The 20,399-nt window shown below is 45.5% G+C and overlaps 2 protein-coding genes across 2 annotated transcripts in view; both read right to left on the reverse strand.

The window, feature by feature from the left end:
* Positions 1-7,249, reverse strand: part of VSIG2 (V-set and immunoglobulin domain containing 2) — a 30,306-nt gene extending 23,057 nt beyond the window's left edge. The window contains exons 1-4 of the mRNA XM_060251722.1: positions 7,131-7,249; positions 3,856-4,022; positions 1,268-1,475; positions 273-431 (exon numbers count right to left, since the gene is read on the reverse strand). Of these exons, the coding sequence (XP_060107705.1) occupies positions 273-431; positions 1,268-1,475; positions 3,856-4,022; positions 7,131-7,188 (592 nt within the window). The 5' untranslated portion in view covers positions 7,189-7,249. The remainder of the gene's footprint in view (positions 1-272; positions 432-1,267; positions 1,476-3,855; positions 4,023-7,130) is intronic.
* A 4,307-nt stretch (positions 7,250-11,556) lies between these two features.
* Positions 11,557-20,399, reverse strand: part of ESAM (endothelial cell adhesion molecule) — a 99,895-nt gene continuing 91,052 nt past the window's right edge. Inside the window, exons 4-7 of the mRNA XM_060251051.1 lie at positions 19,615-19,770; positions 18,437-18,559; positions 17,400-17,538; positions 11,557-14,750 (exon numbers count right to left, since the gene is read on the reverse strand). Of these exons, the coding sequence (XP_060107034.1) occupies positions 14,285-14,750; positions 17,400-17,538; positions 18,437-18,559; positions 19,615-19,770 (884 nt within the window). The 3' untranslated portion in view covers positions 11,557-14,284. The remainder of the gene's footprint in view (positions 14,751-17,399; positions 17,539-18,436; positions 18,560-19,614; positions 19,771-20,399) is intronic.

The following is a 20,399-nucleotide window of genomic DNA, read 5'->3' on the forward strand; positions in this document are numbered from 1 at the left end:
CTGAACAAAGGGCTGGAATAACTGATGAAAAAGCAAAGAGCAGCTTCTGCCTGGCGTGCAAATGGGAATGCAAAACGCTCTGACAGAAGCTCGGCTTCTCTCTGTAGCTCAAAACCCCTTTGCAAGAAGCCACACACCCTGCCTGTCAGCCGCCTGCAAGCATTGCACAAACACCACATTGCACATGTACAAGCTGTTGCTTTTAAAAGTGACTTCACAGCTTCGACATTAAAAAAAAACAAAACTTAAAAGGTACTGAGCTGACCACCTACTTTTTACCATGTTGGACAGCGGGAGGGGAGTCTTGGGGTCCACCCGAGTCCAGGTGTAAATGGGTGCTGGCACACCTTCTGAAGAGCTGCAGGTCAAGCTGGCATCTGACCCCACAGAAGCGTAGGCAGTCCCTCCACACACCGGACTGGATGGAGGCACTGATGGGGAAAAGAAGAGATTTCTTCAATTCCATGGGAACTGGAGAAGTGAAAAGACATGAAAAAGTGGGATGGTCCTGGTTCAAATCTTACCTCTGTCACAAGCTTGCCAATTGGCCTTGGGTAAGCCACTCAGTCTCTCTCCCCCCCCCCCCCCCCCCAGAAATCTGGAGACAATTTCCAGGGTGGTTGCAAGATTTATGACATGATAATATACACTGAGCACTTTATGAACACTGAAAGCACTCTATTGGAAAGTATCATGACGTAGGCCAAACTTTAGGGATGTTTCCTGTGATTAATGAAGCCTGGTACATCTCCTTTACCCTCCCCCAGATGAAAACAGGGACCTTTTTTTGTACTTATAACCTCACCTCCTATTTCCAGGCCATGTATTGTGTGGTGACTTAGTGTTCATGCGTAAGTATTTGTATGCATGCAAACTAGTCAAAAACATGCATTTGCTTCTCTCAGATGGACTGAAAAATGAAGACAGCAGATGGACTCAAATTAGCATCTTTTTTTAAAAAAATCCAATAGTCTCAAAACACCAAATAGGCATGGGGGGGGGGGGGAGAGGGGCTCCTTGGAATCTTGTTATCCTGCCCCAAAATACTGAATTTTGCAATTGCACTAGGCATCAACCCCACAATCCACAGTTTTCATAACCATGAGGGCTGGAAACTTGCTGTCTTTAAATATAAAGGTTAAGATTCTCAGGATGCTTAATTCTGTGCCCGGGGCTAAATTCTGTACTCCCCCCCCCCCTGTGATTTCAGAGAATCATAGTATACACAGAGTATACATGCCCCTTCACGCATTAAAATCAGACTTACATAAAACCACAAAATGGATAAGCCCAGAGCCAGTTCCATAGAAGTCTGGAGGGTCATTCACTTCACAGAAGTAGGTGCCAGCATCTGATGCATGCACGTTGTCTAATCGAAGGGATGCATCCCCCAGAGTGGGGGGGTTGTGAAGGAGGCTTAGTCGTTCAGCCTGAGAGCCTGGTTTGTACAGCTTGTTGTTTGTGAAGTAGAGAATCTGTGGAGAGAACACCAATTCTGAGAGATCTCCAGAATTATCTGGGATCCACTTCATGCTGAAGGGTTGCTGATCTACTGAAGTCACTGAGTATTATGAGGGAAGTAAGCACAAGGGCAGGGATGGTTTCCAGTCTTCAAGTAGGGCCTGGAGATAGCCAGGAATTACAACTGATTTCCAGACAGACATCAGTTCCCTGGGGAAAATGGCTTCATTGGAGGATGGACTTAGGACTGTCAAGCCCCCGATCCAGGCAGGAGTTCCCTTACCCAGGAGGTTCCCAACCTGCCTGCCCACATTGGGCTGGTGGGGAGAACATTGCAGGCACAATGACGTCACCTGGAAGTGACATCATTGTGCTGGCAATGCCGAGCGCCAGCTGCTCTAGGCATTTCCAGGAAAACTCTATGGTTTTCCTGGACACTCTAGACATTTGGGAGGGAAAACTCTATGGTACAATGCGTGCGAAAGTCTACTGCTGGAGAACACAGGGGACTTGGCAGCCCTAGATGGACTCTGGCATAATACCTTGCTGAGGTCCCTCCTATCACAAAGTCTGACTCCTCCTAGACTCCACCACCAAATCGTCAGGAATTTCCCAACACAGAACCCTAGACTCCCTATTAGAACACCAGGCTGTAGGCCAAAAGTACAGCAGGCTACAAAGCTGTTTCAATGGAGCAGGAAGACCTTTACTAAAGAGAGGGGAAGCTTGGTGGTAACCCAAAATGGAGATGAACACAAAGGGAAGTTTGTGGGATATGAAAATAGATATGAAAATATATTATGAAGTCCCACACACAACCAAGCCTTTATTTAATTGCTGTACCTTTAGATTTAGGACTTAATTTAGGAGAGAATAATGTTGTATGTCACCCTAAGCTAGGGTTTCCAGGTCTATCTTGGAAAATACCTGGAGACTTTGGGGGTGGATCTGGGAGAGGGTGGGGTTTGGGGAGAGGAGGGGCCTCAGCAGGGTACAATGCCACAGAGCCCACCCTTTAAAGCAGCTATTTTTTCCAGGGGAGCTGATCTCTGCCAGCTGGAGATCAGTTGTAAAAGCGGGAGATCTCTAGACCCCACTTGGAGGTTGGCAACCCTACCCTGAGCTCTTCCAAAGAAAGGCAGGGATGAAAATATCAATGAAAATGAGCCCATTTGGGATAGGGCGGAATAGAAATTAACCAAATAAATAAATATTAAATATATAAATAGACATACTCCTTGAAAGAAGGCCAAATTTCCAGTGTGTTTTCAAACACTTCAGACTTGTAAGAAACCCTTTTCTGAGTGATGCCTTCATATGGTAAAGGTAGGCATCATCATACTCAGAGTGGCACATCTCAGCAAGAGCAACTAGGAGAATCCTAGTCCGGAAGCTGTGCTAATTGTGATGGTTCAGATCCTCCCAGTATCCTCCATATAGGGGTGTTCCTGAAGACTTTTCAGTCGCCTCACAGAGATTTTTGCATGTGTGACTCAACTTCATTGTCAGTTCCAGTTGGATGGTTGTAGGGAGGAGATTCCCCAGCTTTGGTGCCATGACAGAGAAGACTCCATCTCTAGTAGCCAGCCACCCACTCCCTTTCAGAAGGTAGCTCCAGGCTTCTGAAGATGCTGTAACATCTCTACAGATTAGTGCCTTGCCTCTGGTGATCAGCTTTGAGATACGCCCTGAAGGCACTTCCGATAGGGTTGCTAGGTCCCCCTCGGCCACTGGCTGGGAATGGAGGGGTAGAGTTGTCAGATTCAGGTTGGGAAACGCCTGGAGGTTTGGGGCTAGAGCCTTTGGAGAACAGGGACCTCAGTGGTGTTCAATGCCACAGAGTCCACCCTCCGATACATCCATTTTCTCCAGGGGAGCTGATCTCTGTAGTCATTATGGGGGATCAACAGAGCAGTGGAAACTGCTAGGGAGACTGAGGGAGCATCCCACAGTGACATAAGTGACCACGACAATAACCACCAGAACAGAAAAAATTAGTTTGCATGCTTAGTTTCAGGCCAGGCTCTCTGATATTAGGCCCTAGAAATCCATTTCAGAATTAGAAACAGACCCCAGAAACAGCTTTCGTTTGATTGGTGGGAGATAAATCCGGAGCATATATCTAGTTCTAATAGACAATAGTTAATATAAGGGTTGCCAGCTGTGGGTTGGAAAATCCCTGGAGATTTTGGAGGTGGAGCTTGGGGAGGGAGGGATAGAAGTCCACCCTCCAAAGCAGCCATTTTCTCCAGGGGAACTGATCCTGATCATCTGGAGATCAATTATAATAGCAGGACTCTCCAGGTGCCACATGGAGGTTGGCAACTCTATATTAGCAGCTCATCTGGAGCCACCAGTCCACACTGCTATCTTCCCTCCCCCACCCTCCTTTACCTGCTGCTTGGCATTGTCAGAAGAAGCCGATCCAGGCGCAAACTTCCACTCCAGCACAAAGTTCTTGTCGACTGAGGTTTTGTAGTGGCAAGGGAGTTCCGCACTCAAGCTCTTCTGCTGCATCACTGGATCAGATGGAACAGTCACCTCCACGCAGGCCTCACGGTCTGTGAGACACACAAAAATGGGCTTGCAAGTTCCATCACCCTGGGTCTTGGATTGTTTTCTCTTCCCTATGTCTGGCTTGGATTCTTCCTGTGTTTGGTTGCTGCTAAAGCTGCCTTCCACCAATTAGCACCAGGCTTCCTGTCTCTGTAGTCTCCTTGCTAGTTCTTTTACCATATCTCAGTCTTAGGGTTGCCAGGTCTGTGTTGGAAAATACCTGGAGACTTCGGAGGTGGATCCGGGAGAGGGCAGGGGCTCAGCATGGTTCATGCCATAGAGTCCACCCTTCAAGCAGCTATTTTCTGCCAGCTGGAGATCAGTTGTAAAAGCGGGAGATCTCCAGGCCCCACCTGCAGGCTGGCAACCCTACTCAGTCTCCTTCTGGGTTATCCTTAAACCCGTCCACAATTTTTTATCTGCCAACCTACTCACATTCTGCTATCACAACTTCTGAGAAGTTGTACATTACAGCCCCCCCTTGTGGTCTGCCGTTGCTACTTCCCTAAATTATGTTGCAATAGAACTAACACTAGCCCTGTTCACATAGAATCATAGAGTTGGAAGGGACCTCTAGTCCAACCCCCTGCACAATGCAGGAAAGTCACAAATACCTCAGGACAAAAGGTGAGAACCAGCCAATGTTCCCTCTAAGCTTCAGAGTCTTGGACTGGATGGGCCACTGGCCTGATCCAACATGGCTTCTCTTATGTTCATGCACACATCTGTTTGTAAGGAACAGCCAACAAGCATTCACCTTTCAAATGAAACCAGGTACCAGTCCCTGGTTATATATGCAGTTTCAATCATACGGGCGGCTGTACATGCATTAAATGTAACATGAGAATCACTCAACGCACAAAGAACAATCACATGTACACTGTACAAAGAGTAGGCTGCAGATGTTTCTTCCATGGGTGCTATCTCTTAGGCTGTGATCTCTGCTTAGCTCTATGTTCTTTTTTTTAAAAAAAAGTATTTGTGTGTGTGAGAGCAATAGAGGGGGGGAAGGAGCAAGGGAGCGAGAAAGAGTCTTGTGTTGTAGTGGTTATAGCAATTGACTTGGACTGAGAAGGCTGGTAGTGGAATCCCTGCTCTTTTATGAAGTTCTGTGGGGGACCTAGACCCAATCTTTCTCTTTTCTCTCTCTCTCCTTCTCTCTCTCAAAGTCTCTCTCTCTCTCAGGCTAAACCTCCCTTACAAGGTTGCTTAGTACATTGACAGTGCAGTCCTATGCAGAGTCAGTCCTGTTGAAGACCACTGATTTCGGACGGCTTAGACTGGAGTAATTCTACATAGCTGTCAAATACTGGATTTGATATAAAGGATGACTCCCAGAGTAGTGATCAGCATCGTTTACTCAGTGATTCAGCATAACTATATACAAGTAAAAACTAGCATGGAAAACCCCAGACCTTGGCCTGGTTATATATAGCGAAGCTCCACCCCGCTCCTGACCCATAGATACATTCAAATTGTCCAAATGGCCCCCTATAGGTGGTCCAGGGCAGCCTGACTAATTAGGCTGCAGCTGTTTCAATCCTAGTGTGCTATTGTTAACAGGGATGAAGCTCACCGAGTCTCTGTGTGCTAAGGCATGGGCATAACAATAGCACTGCAGTGTTAATAGCTTCCCTCCAGGGAGCTAAAGATGGCAGACATCCATGGTGCTCCCCTGCTCCATTTTGTCCTGTGAAGTAGATTAGCCTGAAGACCCAATGACTTGTCCAAGGTCTTCCACTGAGCTTCACAATGAGCGTAAGTCTGAACCCAAGCCTTTCTCCTCCAAGACTAATTGCTATGGAATACTGTTTTATTCTAAGGATGAAATGGAGGTGGCAGCTATATATTCTGCCTTGAGGTCCTTGAAAGAAGAGTGAGATTAGCATGATGTTGATAGAGAGATAGGGTACTCCTAGTGAGGGGAAGGATCAAATGTGAACAACTACCTAAGCCAGGGGTATCAAACATGTGGCCCGGGGGCCAAATAAGGCCCCCAAGCAAGTGGCTGTCATCTGCTACCTTCTCCCTATATCTTCCTTCTGCACCACAGTTTGCTTTGCAGGCTTGCTCAATTGCACAGGAGCTACAGAGCAAAACCCTTATTCTCTCCATTGGCCGAGGCTCCTCCCTTGGGGAGGAAGGGTGGGGGGAGAGAACTTGCTTTGCCAGGCTGTCTCAATTGCACAGCAGAGCTACTGAGCCAAGCTTCTCTTCTTGCTATTGGCTAAGGCTCCTCCCCTTCCTGGTCCCCTGGGGAGGTAGGGAAAGAGCCAGAGCTTCCTTTGCCCAGTTCCCTGGATCCCATGGGAGAAATACAAAGAAAGCACCTTTAAGACCAACAAGTGCTAATGTTTTAAGCATGTTTTATTTTAAGTTTTTTAAAAAGCTTTAATTGTGTTTGCCTGTGTCCTTTATAAAGTTTCTATCTCTGCTACCTAAACTTATATGGGTACACACATGGCCCATCCTGACAAGGTCTCATTTATGTCAGATCTGGCCCTCATAACAAATGAATTTGACACTCCTGACCTAAGCAATAGACAAGCTCCTTGCTGGGAGAACCCAAGGTTTGGGGGTTTTAAATAATATCTCTTACTAGGCATAGATTGAGACACGAGCATGAGGGAAGTGTTATTAAATCTTTTCCCTGCACCATTTGCCCAGTCTGAAGTGGTGCTGAGGACTGGTTATCTGTCACACTGGGAAAACATATGCTACTAAGAACCCTCATGCAGTGGTCCCAGTGAAAATCAAGGACCCTGGGAAGTGACTTTAAACAATTCTGGAACTCCCAGCATGTGAAGAAACAACAGTTTACATTTTGCAAAGGAAAGTAAAACAACTATAAGTTAGCTAAAGGTCCTGCACCTTGAGATGCAAAGGATCTGATATGGTCTAGCAGTTCTGCTGCCCAACAGGAGCACCCCTTTGCCTTCACTTGGACATCCACATGAAAATTCAGATCAAACAAGAAGATACAATAAGTCTCAGATGCTCTCTTGTCCACAGGAAACCAAACCCAGCGGCAGCTTCCTTGGCAATTCCCTCCACTTTGTGATTTCAATCCCCCAAGTCTAGCATGCCTTGATTGGCAAACCTCACATACTCACCCCAAAGTGAGATGAAGGCCAAGAGCAACCAGAAGAAGGCAACCGAGTCCAGGGCCATTTCTCCAGACGGCGCCTTCTGCTTTCACCTGGAGAACCGAAACTCGATGGAGTGTGAGACTGTTCTTTATCTTGTATGGAAGCGAAAGCAAACAGTTGCAGCAGAGCTCTGAATCAAGCTGAAACACAAGGCCTCCCCTGATATGAAAGAGTCATCGTGATGTTCTCATTATAGCCCAGTCTTGCTGGAGCCCAAAACTAGGGTTGCCAACTGTGGGTTGGGAAATACCTGGAGATTTGGGGGGTGAAGCCTGAAAAGGGAAGGGTTTGGGGAGGGGACAGACTTCAGTGGGGTATAATGCCATAGAGTCCACCTTCCAAAATGGCCATTTTCTCCATGGGGACTGTTCTCTGTTGCCGGGAAATCACTTGTAATAGCAGGAGATATTCAGGTACCACCTGGAGGATGCAACCCTACTCAAAACAAGTTCATACAGCCTCAAATCTGTGCATATTGGGTGGGTACAAGTCATGACAGATACCTACGAAGTACCGGAAGTACCTAAGTACCGGAAGAAGTATGCCTCTTTAAATCAGTTGCTAGGGAGTGCAGACAGGATGATGCTGTTGTAGATTTTCTATTTGTGAGTTTCCTAGAAGTATCTGGTTGGCCCTTTTGGGAATAGAATGTTCATGGCTTTTTTGTAAAAAAAAAAAAAAAGCCCAGCAGGAACTCATTTGCATATTAGGCCACACCCCTGACATTAAGCCAGTCGGAGCTGCATTCCTGTGTGTTCCTGCTGCAAAAAAAAGAGCCCAGTTGGACTAGATGGACCTTTGATTTTATCCAGCATCGCTGTTCTTGTGTTCTTATGATCAAGGCCAGCATGCATATTTAACACATGCATACAGCCTCAGTATGCACAAACACAACCCTTGAAAAATCCAGTGGTCATTTTGTGCTCACTGGTGTCTATGCCTTTAGACCCCATGGCAATCACACATATCAAGAGAATCTGTATGTTGTTGGAAGGACCCCAGTATATGTGCCTGGAGTGGCTGAGCAGAACTTTTGTGATGGAACCATTAACGGCCTTGGATCGGATTTATTGCACATGTGCAGGGTTGGAATTCTAGCAGGAGCTCCTTTGAATATTAGGCCACACATCCCTGACGTAGCCAATCCCCAAGAGCTTACAAGGCTCTTTTTTATACGCTCTTGATGGATTGGCTGCATCAGGGGTGTGTGGCCTAATATGCAAAGGAGCTCCTGCTAGAATCCCACCCCTGCACATGTGAAACCTAAGTCGTCATCTCTCTTGTTGTTTATTCACATGTCAGATCCTTGCTAAAAGAGGCATTTGTAATGTGAATCATCTATATAAGTTTTACGTTGCACATTACAAAATGCATTTAAGCAAAGGGGAAGAGCTCTTAAGCATGCACAAAAACACTTCTATAGTAACTTTACTGAATGAAAACTGTTTGCATCATCACAGCTTTTCAAAAAGTGAGCCTTTGGGTCATAAGAACATGGGAGCTCTGTGGGATCAGACCCATAGTTCATACAGTCCTGCATCTGTTTCCCACAGATATCAAACACTTTGCTGGTGCACCCTCTCCTCCCATTTTGCCATTCTGCAATCCACATCCCGTGTGGAGATATACTGCCTCTGGGGCTGTTGGTTTCATAATCCATCCTATCTAACAGTCATTGCTGGGTTTCTCCTCCATTAATGTGCCTAATTCTCATTTAAAGCCACTGGAGCTCCTGCCCATCACTGCAACCAGCAGCTTTGAGTTCCACAAGTAAATTATGCATTATGCGAAGGCATGCATTCTTTTGCTTTGCTTGTTTTGAACCTACTGCTCATTAACCACAGTGGGTAACCTGAGTTCTGAGAGAGGAAGGAAACAAGTTCTCTCCATCCACATTTCCTGCCCTACCCAGAAATGTAAGCTCTATATGCCTGTGATTTTTTTTCCACAAAGAGAACAACAGCTCTTCCGTCCACAAAGGAAATCAAAATCGCTCTGGGCCATTAATTATTAACCAGGCTGCCAAAAGAATCCAGCAGCAGCTACCCAATCCCCACCAGAACAAACAGCTTTCCCCAGATAAGTTGAGAACAAGACAGGGGACACCTTTGCTAAACAGTTTTTGCATGACCCACAGTGTTTTTGCACCCAGGCTACATGTGCTGTTGATGGCCACAGGGCATCCTACAAGATGGCCCGTTGTGGATCTGGGTGCAAGAAGAAATCCGATAAATGTGTGCTGAAGTAACATCAGTGACTGGCTTAGAATACTCATCCTGATCGTCTGTACCCTAGAATAACAGGAGTTCAGTGCAAGTATTATCCTCAGTTAGAGATGGCAAACAACTTCAGCCTGGGATGCTCCCCATTCAAGCTTCTCTGGAGCCATAATAGCCTCACTACCCAGAGGCAGCTGTTAAGATCAGAGAATATAGGCACTGGAGCTGTAGGATTTGGTATAATGAGCCAGCCTGCGCCTTGAGCTTTCTGTGTTCTATGCAAGTGAATACCTGCCAGAAGCATTTTCTCTAAACTGAGCATGAGCTAGCTCATGGATTTTTAACCCCCAGCTCACATGTTTTTTTATCTTAGCTCAGGAAGGATGACCCCAGAGCACACTCATTTATACAGTAGCTCACAAAGTAGAATTTTTGCACACAAGACTCTGTAGCTTAGAGGGAACATTGCCTGCCAGGTAAGGAACTATATACTTTGCATGGTCAATCTGGAGTGGAATGCTAAGGGAAAACAGAGACACTGGCCACAAACATCCCCTTTGTAGCTTCTAGTAATGGCTACTTCTGCAAAACTATGCAACGAGGTGTCATCTAAGCTTTGCCTTCTCCTGATTTTAAGTGTATCTTCCTGTCCTGAACATGAGAGTGTAGTGTTGGTGCTTAGCCTCTGCTCTCCTGTGAAGCTTACTGGTTGACTTGGGACCAGTCCCTCTCCCCCTCCACTCAGCTTACATCACGAGGTTTTAAAGAATAAAACTGTGTATGTTGTACTGGATCCTTAGAGAAAGGACAAAAAAACACATATAATTTACTTGGCTTGTTCACTGAGGCTTACAGCAATGTATGCAAACAGTTGTATTCGTGCTACTTCGACGCAAACCCCTGGTGCATAGAAAGGTCCTCTGCAAGCTACTAAAATATATCTTGTAAGCCCAGACTTGCTAGATTAAAGCAAAGGTTCTTTTAAAATAAACTTTGCTAAACCTGAGCTGTCTGATGCATCATTTCTCTGGTTTCAGAAGCAATGGTTTGCTCTTTTGCCTACAAGTTGAAGCAGGAGATGCTTGGGTTAGATTTTCTAAATGCAGAAACTCCAGACTCACACCTACAATAGCACAGCAGTATGAAGTTCCTTTATTCCTTGTTTTTTTCTATTATTCTGCTCAGGAGTATTTTTAGAATGAATATTATCAACCTTTGTTTTCCTGGTTCTACTTTCAAAGACTGGCAGTTCAGTGGGAAAGGAGGGTGGAGACAGGTTCAATGCAGCTATAGGTCTGACTCAGGAAGGCTGCTCCATTGTGCTGATACCTAAGATCTTACAGAAGGGAGGGACTAAATCTTGCATGTATTATTGGCTGGAAGAACAGTAATGGAGAAAGGATTCAAGCCGCAGAGCCTGAACTTCCAGTAGAATTCCACAATGATTCTTTTGTGTGCAGAGTGGTGTTCTCTAAGCTTTGTATTTCTATGGCAAAATCTTCCTTTGGAAGTCAGAATGAAGAACTAGCTGAGACTGGAACTGTCCATATAGATTGTGGTAGTAGTAGTTCTCTGTTGCCTTCACTATCTGAATCGATAAGTCCAGGTACCATTGTGGTGTCAAACTCCTCCTGGAATTATAAAATTAAGCACTGTATTATGTAATCTGTAAGGTACAGAGGTGTGTGTGTGTGTGGGGGGGGAAATGGTCCAAATAGCTATCAGCCATGATGGATACATTGAATCAGTGTTCCCTCTAAGTTGAGTTAGTGTGAGCTAGCTCACAGTTTTTTAGCCACACATTTTTGTCTTAGCTCAGGAAAAATGGCCCCAGAGCAAACTAATTTATGTAGTAGCTCACAACTTTAATACCAGTGGCTCACAAAATAGAATTTTTGCTCCCAAGACTCCGTAGCTTAGAGGGAGTATGGCATAGAATCTCCATGTCCAAAGGAAGTGTACCTATACACAGCAGTGGAGGAGTGACAGAAAAGGTTTTAGCTTTTATGTTCTGCTTTGGAGACTCACCATGGCATTGTTGTTCAGTATTCAACAAAATGCTGGACTAGATGGACCCTTTGCTCAATCTAGCAGTTTCTTCCTTATTCTTATATACCTGCATTCAGCTTCTCCATTCGCAACCCCAGAAACACACACATTATTTCCCAGCATCTGTTTTGTATAAAAACAAATACTTTTAATGATAGTTTATGAAAAATACATTTTGAAACTGTACATAAAAATATTTCAGTGTCTTCCTACCTCCTCACGCAACAAGAGAATCTTGTTGCAATTAGTTTTTTTAAAAAAAATTAGCCAGCATGAAAATGGTTAGAGGACTGTAGTCCAGATTCACAGATTTGTTAATATCTAGAAGTATAAATTAGATACTATATATATGTATACAAAACGAAGAAAAGATTGAAGGTGTCCATCAAAAAGACAAAATGTTATAATTGCACAATATGTATTAAATTGCTGAAGGCGTCCTTCGAAGACAGTTGTTAGGATATTCTGATGAAAGGTTACTCGATAATGTTACATACAGGTTGCCTGCACAAGCGGACAGTCATCTCATTATGGTAATGTAAGTATTCTGCAAATCCCCAAAGCCAGAATCCAGCTTCATCTCTCTAGGACCTTGGATGCAGTTTCAGTGACAATCACAAGGGGGCAGAAAACACACAATTTAAAAGGATTTTGTAGGACAGGGACAGACACATTGGAGAATTGTAGCATAATGGCCCCTGTGAGATTTTGGTGAGCTAAGAAAAGCACAGAGGCCAAAAGGGATTTAATGAAGGGGCTAGTATATTCAGATGTTACCTGCAGCAAGTCAACATAATGATGGACCCACCCCATTTTCTAGCATCTCTTTGCAGCACACAGTATTTGCAAATTAAAATAAAGTCTTAGCAATTCCAATTTTCTTTTTTTAAAAAATCATGAGAACTGGGAGTTTAATAGCAATTGCAATTGAGCCCCGATCGATTTCTGGGTAACAAGGGTTAGACTGTTTGATGAGGCAGAAGAAAAAAAAATTAGGCTCAAATTACTGCACAATTCTTTGACACAGACATTCTTTAAGCATGCTTAACATCTGTCCCAGGCTAACATCTGCCCTATGTGAGATCCATTCAAGAAGTGATTTGACAACGGGAGCAAATAGAACAAGACATGGATCGACCGACGGTCCATGGGAACAGAATCCTGTTGATACTGAACACTCCTACAATCCAGTGGAGCTGTACCGAACAGGAAGTGATGTCAGGTAGGAGGAGTCATTTTCAAATTGGTCCTGAAAGGTCGCTGCTTGATTTGCAGAGAGACATAGCGCAAAGATGGCAACATTTTACCTGCTGTCTAGCAACCCTTTGGCAGCATAACTAAATCACCCAGTTACATGCTTCCAAAGGAGGGCTTCCATGCACAACAGAAAGAATTAGGCATACCAAACTTTCACTCTGGGAATGAGGCCCACGTGGTGCCACCATGAGGACTAGTCATGTGATTAGGCCCCACACAATCAGCAGCTTTACAAACATGGCCCCATTGAAATGCTGAAAGGCTTGTGATCCAGCGAAGACGACCTTTCCTACCACATACAATTCAGTTTTACATAACCTAAAACCAGGGCTTTTTTTTTTTTGTAGCAGGAACTCCTTTGTATATTAGACTACATCCCCCTGATGTAGCCAATCCTTCACGAGTTTACAGTAGGCCCTGTGAGAAGAGCCCTGTATGCTCTTGGAGGATTGGCTACATCAGCCTAATATGCAAAGGAGTTCCTGCTACAAAAAAAAGTCCTGCCTAAAACATTCATATATTAAATCCAGAATTGGGGTTCGGAAATTAAGGGGGACAATGGGCTATCTAAAAATCACTTTTTTACAGCAAAGATTAATTGTCCGTCGCACACCACTTTGCAACACCCCTCAGTGAAAATTCAAGATATTGTCCGTATTTGGTTTTGCAGGATTTCTCCATTCATATCTGATGCCCTTGCCCTTACAAAGTGATGTGCATCAAACTCTGCAGCTACATCACCAACAAGGCTGAGAGCAGGTAAATAGCACCTAGGGACACAAAGCCACAGTTTCCTCACCTCTCCCCTCCCAAAGAGTTCACATTTCATAACAGAAGTTGGACTGCAAAATCTCTCTAGTTCACGGCTGTGTTTATCTTATGCCAAGGGCATCTAAACTGAAGAAGAGCCACAGGTATCATGCTTTAGGAAGGAAATGTATTCTCCTGTTTGCATAATTCACTCTGCCAGGCATGGGGAGGGCCAGTGAGATGACATCGGAGCTCCATCTCTTAACTGACAAAATCCTTCTGATCTCCATGCTGACTTTGGAGATTTCACCAAATACTGATTCGAAACTTTGAAGTCATAAGGACTAGAAACTTGCTTTCTTAGTTTGCAGTCAAGCTCCTGTACTTTGTTCCTGCCCTATGGACATCCAGAGCCACACTCTTGATCCCCCTGCACATTCAGGAACTACTCCCAGCCCTTCCTTCCTAACCGAGACAGCCAATCCCCGTCTAGCGCTTGCACCATAGTAAAAAGGGAAAAGAAGGACACCCTAAAGATCTTTCAGTTCAACAGAGTCTCTGCTTTGAAGGCTTCCAAGAGGCCTAGGATTTGAGCCAAGAAGGAGAGCGCATTGAGGAAAGTAACACAGAAACGGTTTTCCAAAGTAAAAAGCCCATCTCAGGAATCCTTATTCGAGTCCCACTTATGGCAGTCGCTTGCACATGTGCTGTTCTGCAGGATAGGCGCAAACAAATGCACACAGGAGTTCTGGAGGCAGGCAGGCAGGCAGGCACTGGCTGAGCATTTCCTGGGGCCGGTACAGCCGCTTGTTGTGCAGGAGGGCTGCACGAGCCGTTGAGTCTTTACACCAAGGATCCCGCTTGACTCTGGGCAGGCACCATGACTGGCACCGCCCCCATGCGGGTTAGGGTGGAGGACATGAGCCCTGGAGGGAGGGTGGACTCCTGGCGGGGGGCCTGGGGCTGAGCCCCGTTTGTCCTGTACTGAGTGTTCCTGTGGACTGGCACGCTGGTGTGGTGGTGGCCAAGGGCCCCGTTGATGTTTGGGGGGAAGTAGAGGGGCAGGGACTGGCTGGAGAGGCTGGGGGTGGGGGTGAGCGTTCCACCTCGAGGGTTGATGTAGGGGGGCCTGTAGCCCACCGTGCTGCCAGTGGCAGTGGTGACAGAGGCTGTGTCCGAAGGTGGCTTGGACGGATACAGTTTGTGGTCCTGAGTGGTGTTCATTGAGGACAAGGTGCCGTTTTTGGAGACGATGTCTGAACCAGGACTTTTTGCCCAGGAAAGCGTCTTGGGAGCGACAGCATCTTCCCTGCAGAAGGTGGGGGGAGACAGTAAACACGTGTTAAAACCAGTGTTCAGCCATTTTCTTCCTGATTTGTATGTAGAGGTTATTCATAATATTAGACAAATCGCAACAGCTATTACAAAGAAGAGCGATTATCAAAACCAAAAATCATTTGTTCGATACCAAAAAATAGTGCTTAAATAAAAATGATCTTCTCCCTTCCATCCCTTAAACATACAAGTTCCATTAACCTGAAAGTGCCATACCTTCTAACACCAAGGTTTAATTGTTACTATCAGCAGCCCCATGGCGCAGAGTGGAAAATGGGCAGTACTGCAGTCCTAAGCTCTGCTCACAACCTGAGTTCGATCCCAGCGGAAGCTGGGTTCAGGTAGCCAGCTCAAGGTTCACTCAGCCTTCCATCCTTCCGAGGTTGGTAAAATGAGTACCCAGCTTGCTGAGAGGAAAGTGTAGATGACTGGGGAAGGCAATGGCAAACCACTCCGTAAACAAGTCTGCCATGAAAATGTGATGCGACGTCACCCCAGAGTCAGAAATGACTGGTGCTTGTACAGGGGACTACCTTTACCTTTACCTTAATTGTTACTGCATTAGGATTTTACAGATGTTAGCAATTAACCATTATCAGCTGTTTCCTCAACCCTTTGCATGCACAAGAATTTTCCTAAGGGTGGAGGGGGATTCTTTCAGGAATAATCAGAACTAGTTTCATATACTAAAACAGGCACAGGGAGTGATCCTGGCACCAACACATCCCATCTCACCCTGTCAATAGTATTCTCTCTCAGTCTGACTTAGCTACAACAAGACTGCATTTGTCTCAATAAGAAATCAAGAGCAGACACATCATTTTCGGTAGGACTGCACATAGTATATTTGTAGTCGCTCTCTAGACTAACAGTTGTCAGATTCCCTTCATCACAGATTATAACTGGCTCATTAACTGTCAAATGCAAAAAAACCAAAGAAACAGCTCTGAGCGGGGGGAGGCAGAGTGTACAATTGTCTGTTATTTTCAGCATATGTGTGGTTTCTTTTCAGAACCACTCTCACACAGCCTAATGGGAATTGCTCATGAGCAGGGTTCTCCCTGGATCAAACCCTCATATTTATAAGATGTGTACCCTACCCTTGGGCTGTTCCCAGCAACACTGTAATTAACTTCAGTATTCCCTGGCTCATGAGTCTAGTAGTCCAAAGTCATTCATAACCAACATGAACTAATGTATTTTTAGCACCTATTCTGATGGACACCTACCATGAAATTGTACAATCCACAAAGAGCTCATTTTAAATTCTACCTCAGACAAACGTTCCAGGGTCAGAGAGTTCTCCTAGCAATAATTTGACTATCACAAATTGAAGATTCCTGTTGTGAGCCTGATAGTTTGACCTTCAGTGTTAAGAAAAATGGGTACTTGAACAGGTATCTTTTTTTTAAATTTATATGTGCATGTGCACAAGTCTGTGTGCACCTGGAAGCTATGGCAACCTCTGTTGACTGATACATATTGGGGGCCTGGATGATATACAGGGAAGTGGCTGAATAAAGCCTGCTCTCACCTCCCACCTCTGGTATTCCAAGGAAGTCTCCTCTCCAAATTGTCGCCAGAGTTGACCCTGCTTAACTTCTGAGATCTTGCCTGAGCTATCCAGGTCAGGGATATCTCTTGAGTGACAAAACTAAGCTAGTGTACTGCCTCCTTCTTGCGTCCGGGAAAAAAAATCCCTTCATTTGAATCCAGTCCTTCCTTTACCATTTTCCAGGTAGGAATCATCCAGCCCACCTTTTACGACCAGGAAGGGAAAAAAAACTGACAGATACAATTTGGGTTCCTCTCCCTCACTTCATAAATGTAATAGCAGCTGCAGGGTGTGATTTGTCCAAGACATCATAGAAGGAAAGAGTTAACACTTCTGAGCACCAATACTCTGGCCTTGATCCAAAATCACACCTCTACACACATACATACCCTGCTTTCTAAAATACACACTGTGTATTTGTGTAGCCTTAAAGTCCCTTTACAAGGGGGAGATTTCCCTCATACAAAAAAAAAGAGGTATGGCACTCCACTGCCAACACAGAAAGATAAACAACTATAATCTTGGCACACCAGCTGAGTTCCAAGAATCTCTGCACCCACTGCAGCGTATCTCTTGAAAGCAACTTCATCTTCTCTTGACATGTAGCTCCCACCTCTAAAGACTTCCACAGGCCACCAGATTATGCTCTGGTATTTTTACTGGTGGCGGAAAGATACTTGGCTCATGGTCTGAGTACTCCATAATTCTGTTATATGCTTCAAAGCCAAGTCTTGACCCAAATTAAGCTCTGGAGGTGGTCCACACTTGCTAATTTTTTTTTTTTTAATCCCTAGCAACTGACTACAGGAATAGCAATAGCAAGGAGCAAACTGCTCCCAACCAGAAGTGTTGAACTATCCAGCAGCCAAAACAGTTTGGGCACCCTGGCTTTGAAACAGAGCTGGAAGGCACCCCAAGGGTCATCTAGTCCAGTCTCCCACACAATGCAGGCAATTCACTGCTACCATCATATCCCCACACTCCCAGCCACCCCTGTTCTATGCCCAGAATTTCAGCTTGAGAGTTCCGTTATCGTTCCAGATGTTCACAGTGAACAAAGATTCTCACTTGATCTCATTGGCCATTTCCTCTTGCCCATCTTTCTTCTTCCTTCTGTAGACGAACATCTGGAGAGCAAACAAGATGATCAGGCCCAGTCCAATGAGGGCTCCCACGACTGCGCCAGCCACCACCGCCGCATTGAAAGCTGCAAGGGCCACACAGCAGAGGAAAAGTTTGGTTTTTTATAAAGCGAGGAAGGTGAATGTTTCCAAGCCCAGAGAATACAAATAATCCAATCTGGTCTCCAAAAGACTGGGCAGGCCCTTGGAACTTAAGCGATTCATTCACACAAGCATGCCTACCACTTGACGATCACAACTGAGACCAATTCCTCACTAGCAGTTGCTTTCCCCCTGGGCTTCTGCTTTCCCTGACTCAAGTGATCAATTCCACACCAGTTGCTGCTCAGGTGCATTTTTATCTGCAGCTCCCTCCAATTTCCCTCGCAGCTTCTGGATTTCAAAAAAACAAGAGCAGAAAGTCAAGAGGGAAACTGGAAAGAGCCGTGGATCAAAACCCACCTACGCAGCAGCGAGTGGGGAATTGATTGCTTGAGCTGGGGAAAGCAGAAGCCTAGGGGCAAAGCAACTGCTAGTGAGGAATCTGTATGAATGTGTAAACCGGTTCTGTTACAAAGCAGTGCGTGTAAAATTGATGCTGGGTAATACAAGTAATTAATTGCAGGCCCTATCCAAGGTTCATACAAATGTACAAATCACTGCCTGAAGGAGTCGTGTATGAAGCACCCATTAGAATCATAGGGGATTTTCCCTAGTGATGCTCAAAATACCTTGAACCCAGGAATGCCTGGTGGGTGCTGTTAAGGAACAGAAGAAAGTATCTGCTCTGGCCTTCTGCAGGGCTAACACTAGCAGAGTGCAGGCGGAAATAAGGGAAGTGACACAGTGGGTCAGACGGTTAAATTCTCCCTGCCTAATCAAAGTATTAAGCCCCCATAACCCTCTCAGATAGATTCTCACAAAGGGCTTCCCCCAGCGGGTGACTGAATGGTGAAGCTGTGGAGCGCCAAGTGGGGTCCTTACCTGGAATCACCTCCAAGGTGATGGTGCAGTTGGAGTAGCCGGCTGAGTTGGAGGCGTTGCAGATGTACGTTCCAGACATGTCTGTGGTGAGATTTGTCAGCATCAGGGTCCCCTTTGAGAGGTCTGCAAAAGTTGACAGAAGTACCTTGAAAGACACAGCCTCCTGGCCTGCAGCCTCTGCATTAATGGTGCCACAGGCTACGCCCAGACTACGGGCAAACCGGTTACCAGCAAAAGCTCTCAATGAGCCACCATGTCTTTTGTGCCCTTGCCTATGATTGCTAGTTTTGTTCATCTGTCCCCAAACTGACAGAACTGAACTGGTGTATCTAGGCCAGGGGTGGGCAAACTTGCTTAGCAAAAGAGCCACATAGAATAGACATCAGATGTTTGAGAGCTGCAAGACATGAATGTCAGATGTTGGAGGGAGGGAGAAAGGAAGACAAATAGATGGGGAGGGAGAAGTGGAAAGAAAGCAACTTTAACTTTAAATGCATTCTCCAAGCCACCGGCTGGCTTGGCTTGCAGAAGTGATTTAAAGAGAAAAATGCCTTCTCTAAGTCAGCCAACAGGGCGTTGGGGGTCTGAGAGCTACACAATATATGTGAAAGAGCCACAGTTTGGCTACCCACAATCTAGGCTAAAAGGCCATTTCCCCCCCAGTTTTCTGCTCATACCAGCTCATGATGTTTTCACAGCAGCAGTTGTTTTGTGACATACACTGGAATCTGGTGGTGTCTTTAAGACTCCTTTTGTCAGATGCACGACTGTTTTGGATGGACGCTCCGCTGCACCTGATCAAGTGAGCTCTGACTTATGAAAATTAATGCTCTCTAAGGTGTAGCCAGACACCTGTTAATTGCTATCACTGGATTCCTGTTTAATTTCACAATTTAAGGGATCTAGAAACCTCCATTTTAATGCCTGTCCATGAAAATTCACCCAAATCCCTCTCAGAAACTGGGTCCTCGAAAGGCAGGTGTGAGTGGCTCTTCCCAGTTGCTCAAAAAGGAAACTTTTCCAGGTGTGGCTCAGCTATCATGTTTGGTAAAGCATACTTTAGCTATCCAGTTTCCATTCCCACTGACTGAAACTCCCTTTCATTTCAGCACTCCTAGCTTAGAGCCAAGAATCCATTCATGTACCCTGCAGTTATATCGAGTGGATTCATTTCCTACCTTGCATGGGTGCAAAGAAGACCTGAAAAGTGGGGCCAGTGCGCCTCCAGCGGTACATCGGACTGGGCTTGCCAGATGATGACTTGCAACTCATGGTAACGTTCCCTCCAACATGGGGACTTCCTTGGATTTTACATGTTGGTGAAGATGGAGGGACTGCAAGACAAAGAAGAGGTGGGTTATTGAGGGATTTACAATTTGAGAATGAAATGGTGATAAATATTGGCAGCAGTGCCATCTAGTGGGCACAAACATGACTGGAGCTGGTTCCACAGATGTAGAAAAACTGGTGATCATGTAAAACTACAGCCTGTCTTCGAGCATACTTCCATGGAAATCTTAAGTTTCCATTGTTAATACACTGGTCCACATTTTCTGCATTTCATTTGAAGCGTTACATTCACACTTCCTTTTTGAGTAATTAATAGGGCATCTGTGCACTTGAGGAGTAATTACGGTTTTGTTTTGGAGAAGACAAACAGGTCACATTGAAGGCAGCCTGGGGTGCACCTCTAGTCTCTGCTAGCCTTTGCTGGGGTGTTCTTTTTCATTGCACTGCTATGGTAGTTCAGCCATACCACAAGCTCCCTTTGGCCCCTGTAACGTACTCGAAGCGGAGACGAGAGTAGGGCAACATAGTTTATTAGGAGCACGTTGCAAGAGAGAAAACACGCGGGCCGGGTCCCACTTATATACGATTCCCGGTACTGCCTACTGGGCCGGTCAGGCCAATCCTGACCGGTTGAACTTCCCGCCACAGCTGTTGATTGGCGGGGGATTCCGCG

Source organism: Heteronotia binoei, chromosome 12 (genome assembly GCF_032191835.1).
Source record: "Heteronotia binoei isolate CCM8104 ecotype False Entrance Well chromosome 12, APGP_CSIRO_Hbin_v1, whole genome shotgun sequence".
NCBI lineage: Eukaryota > Metazoa > Chordata > Lepidosauria > Squamata > Gekkonidae > Heteronotia > Heteronotia binoei.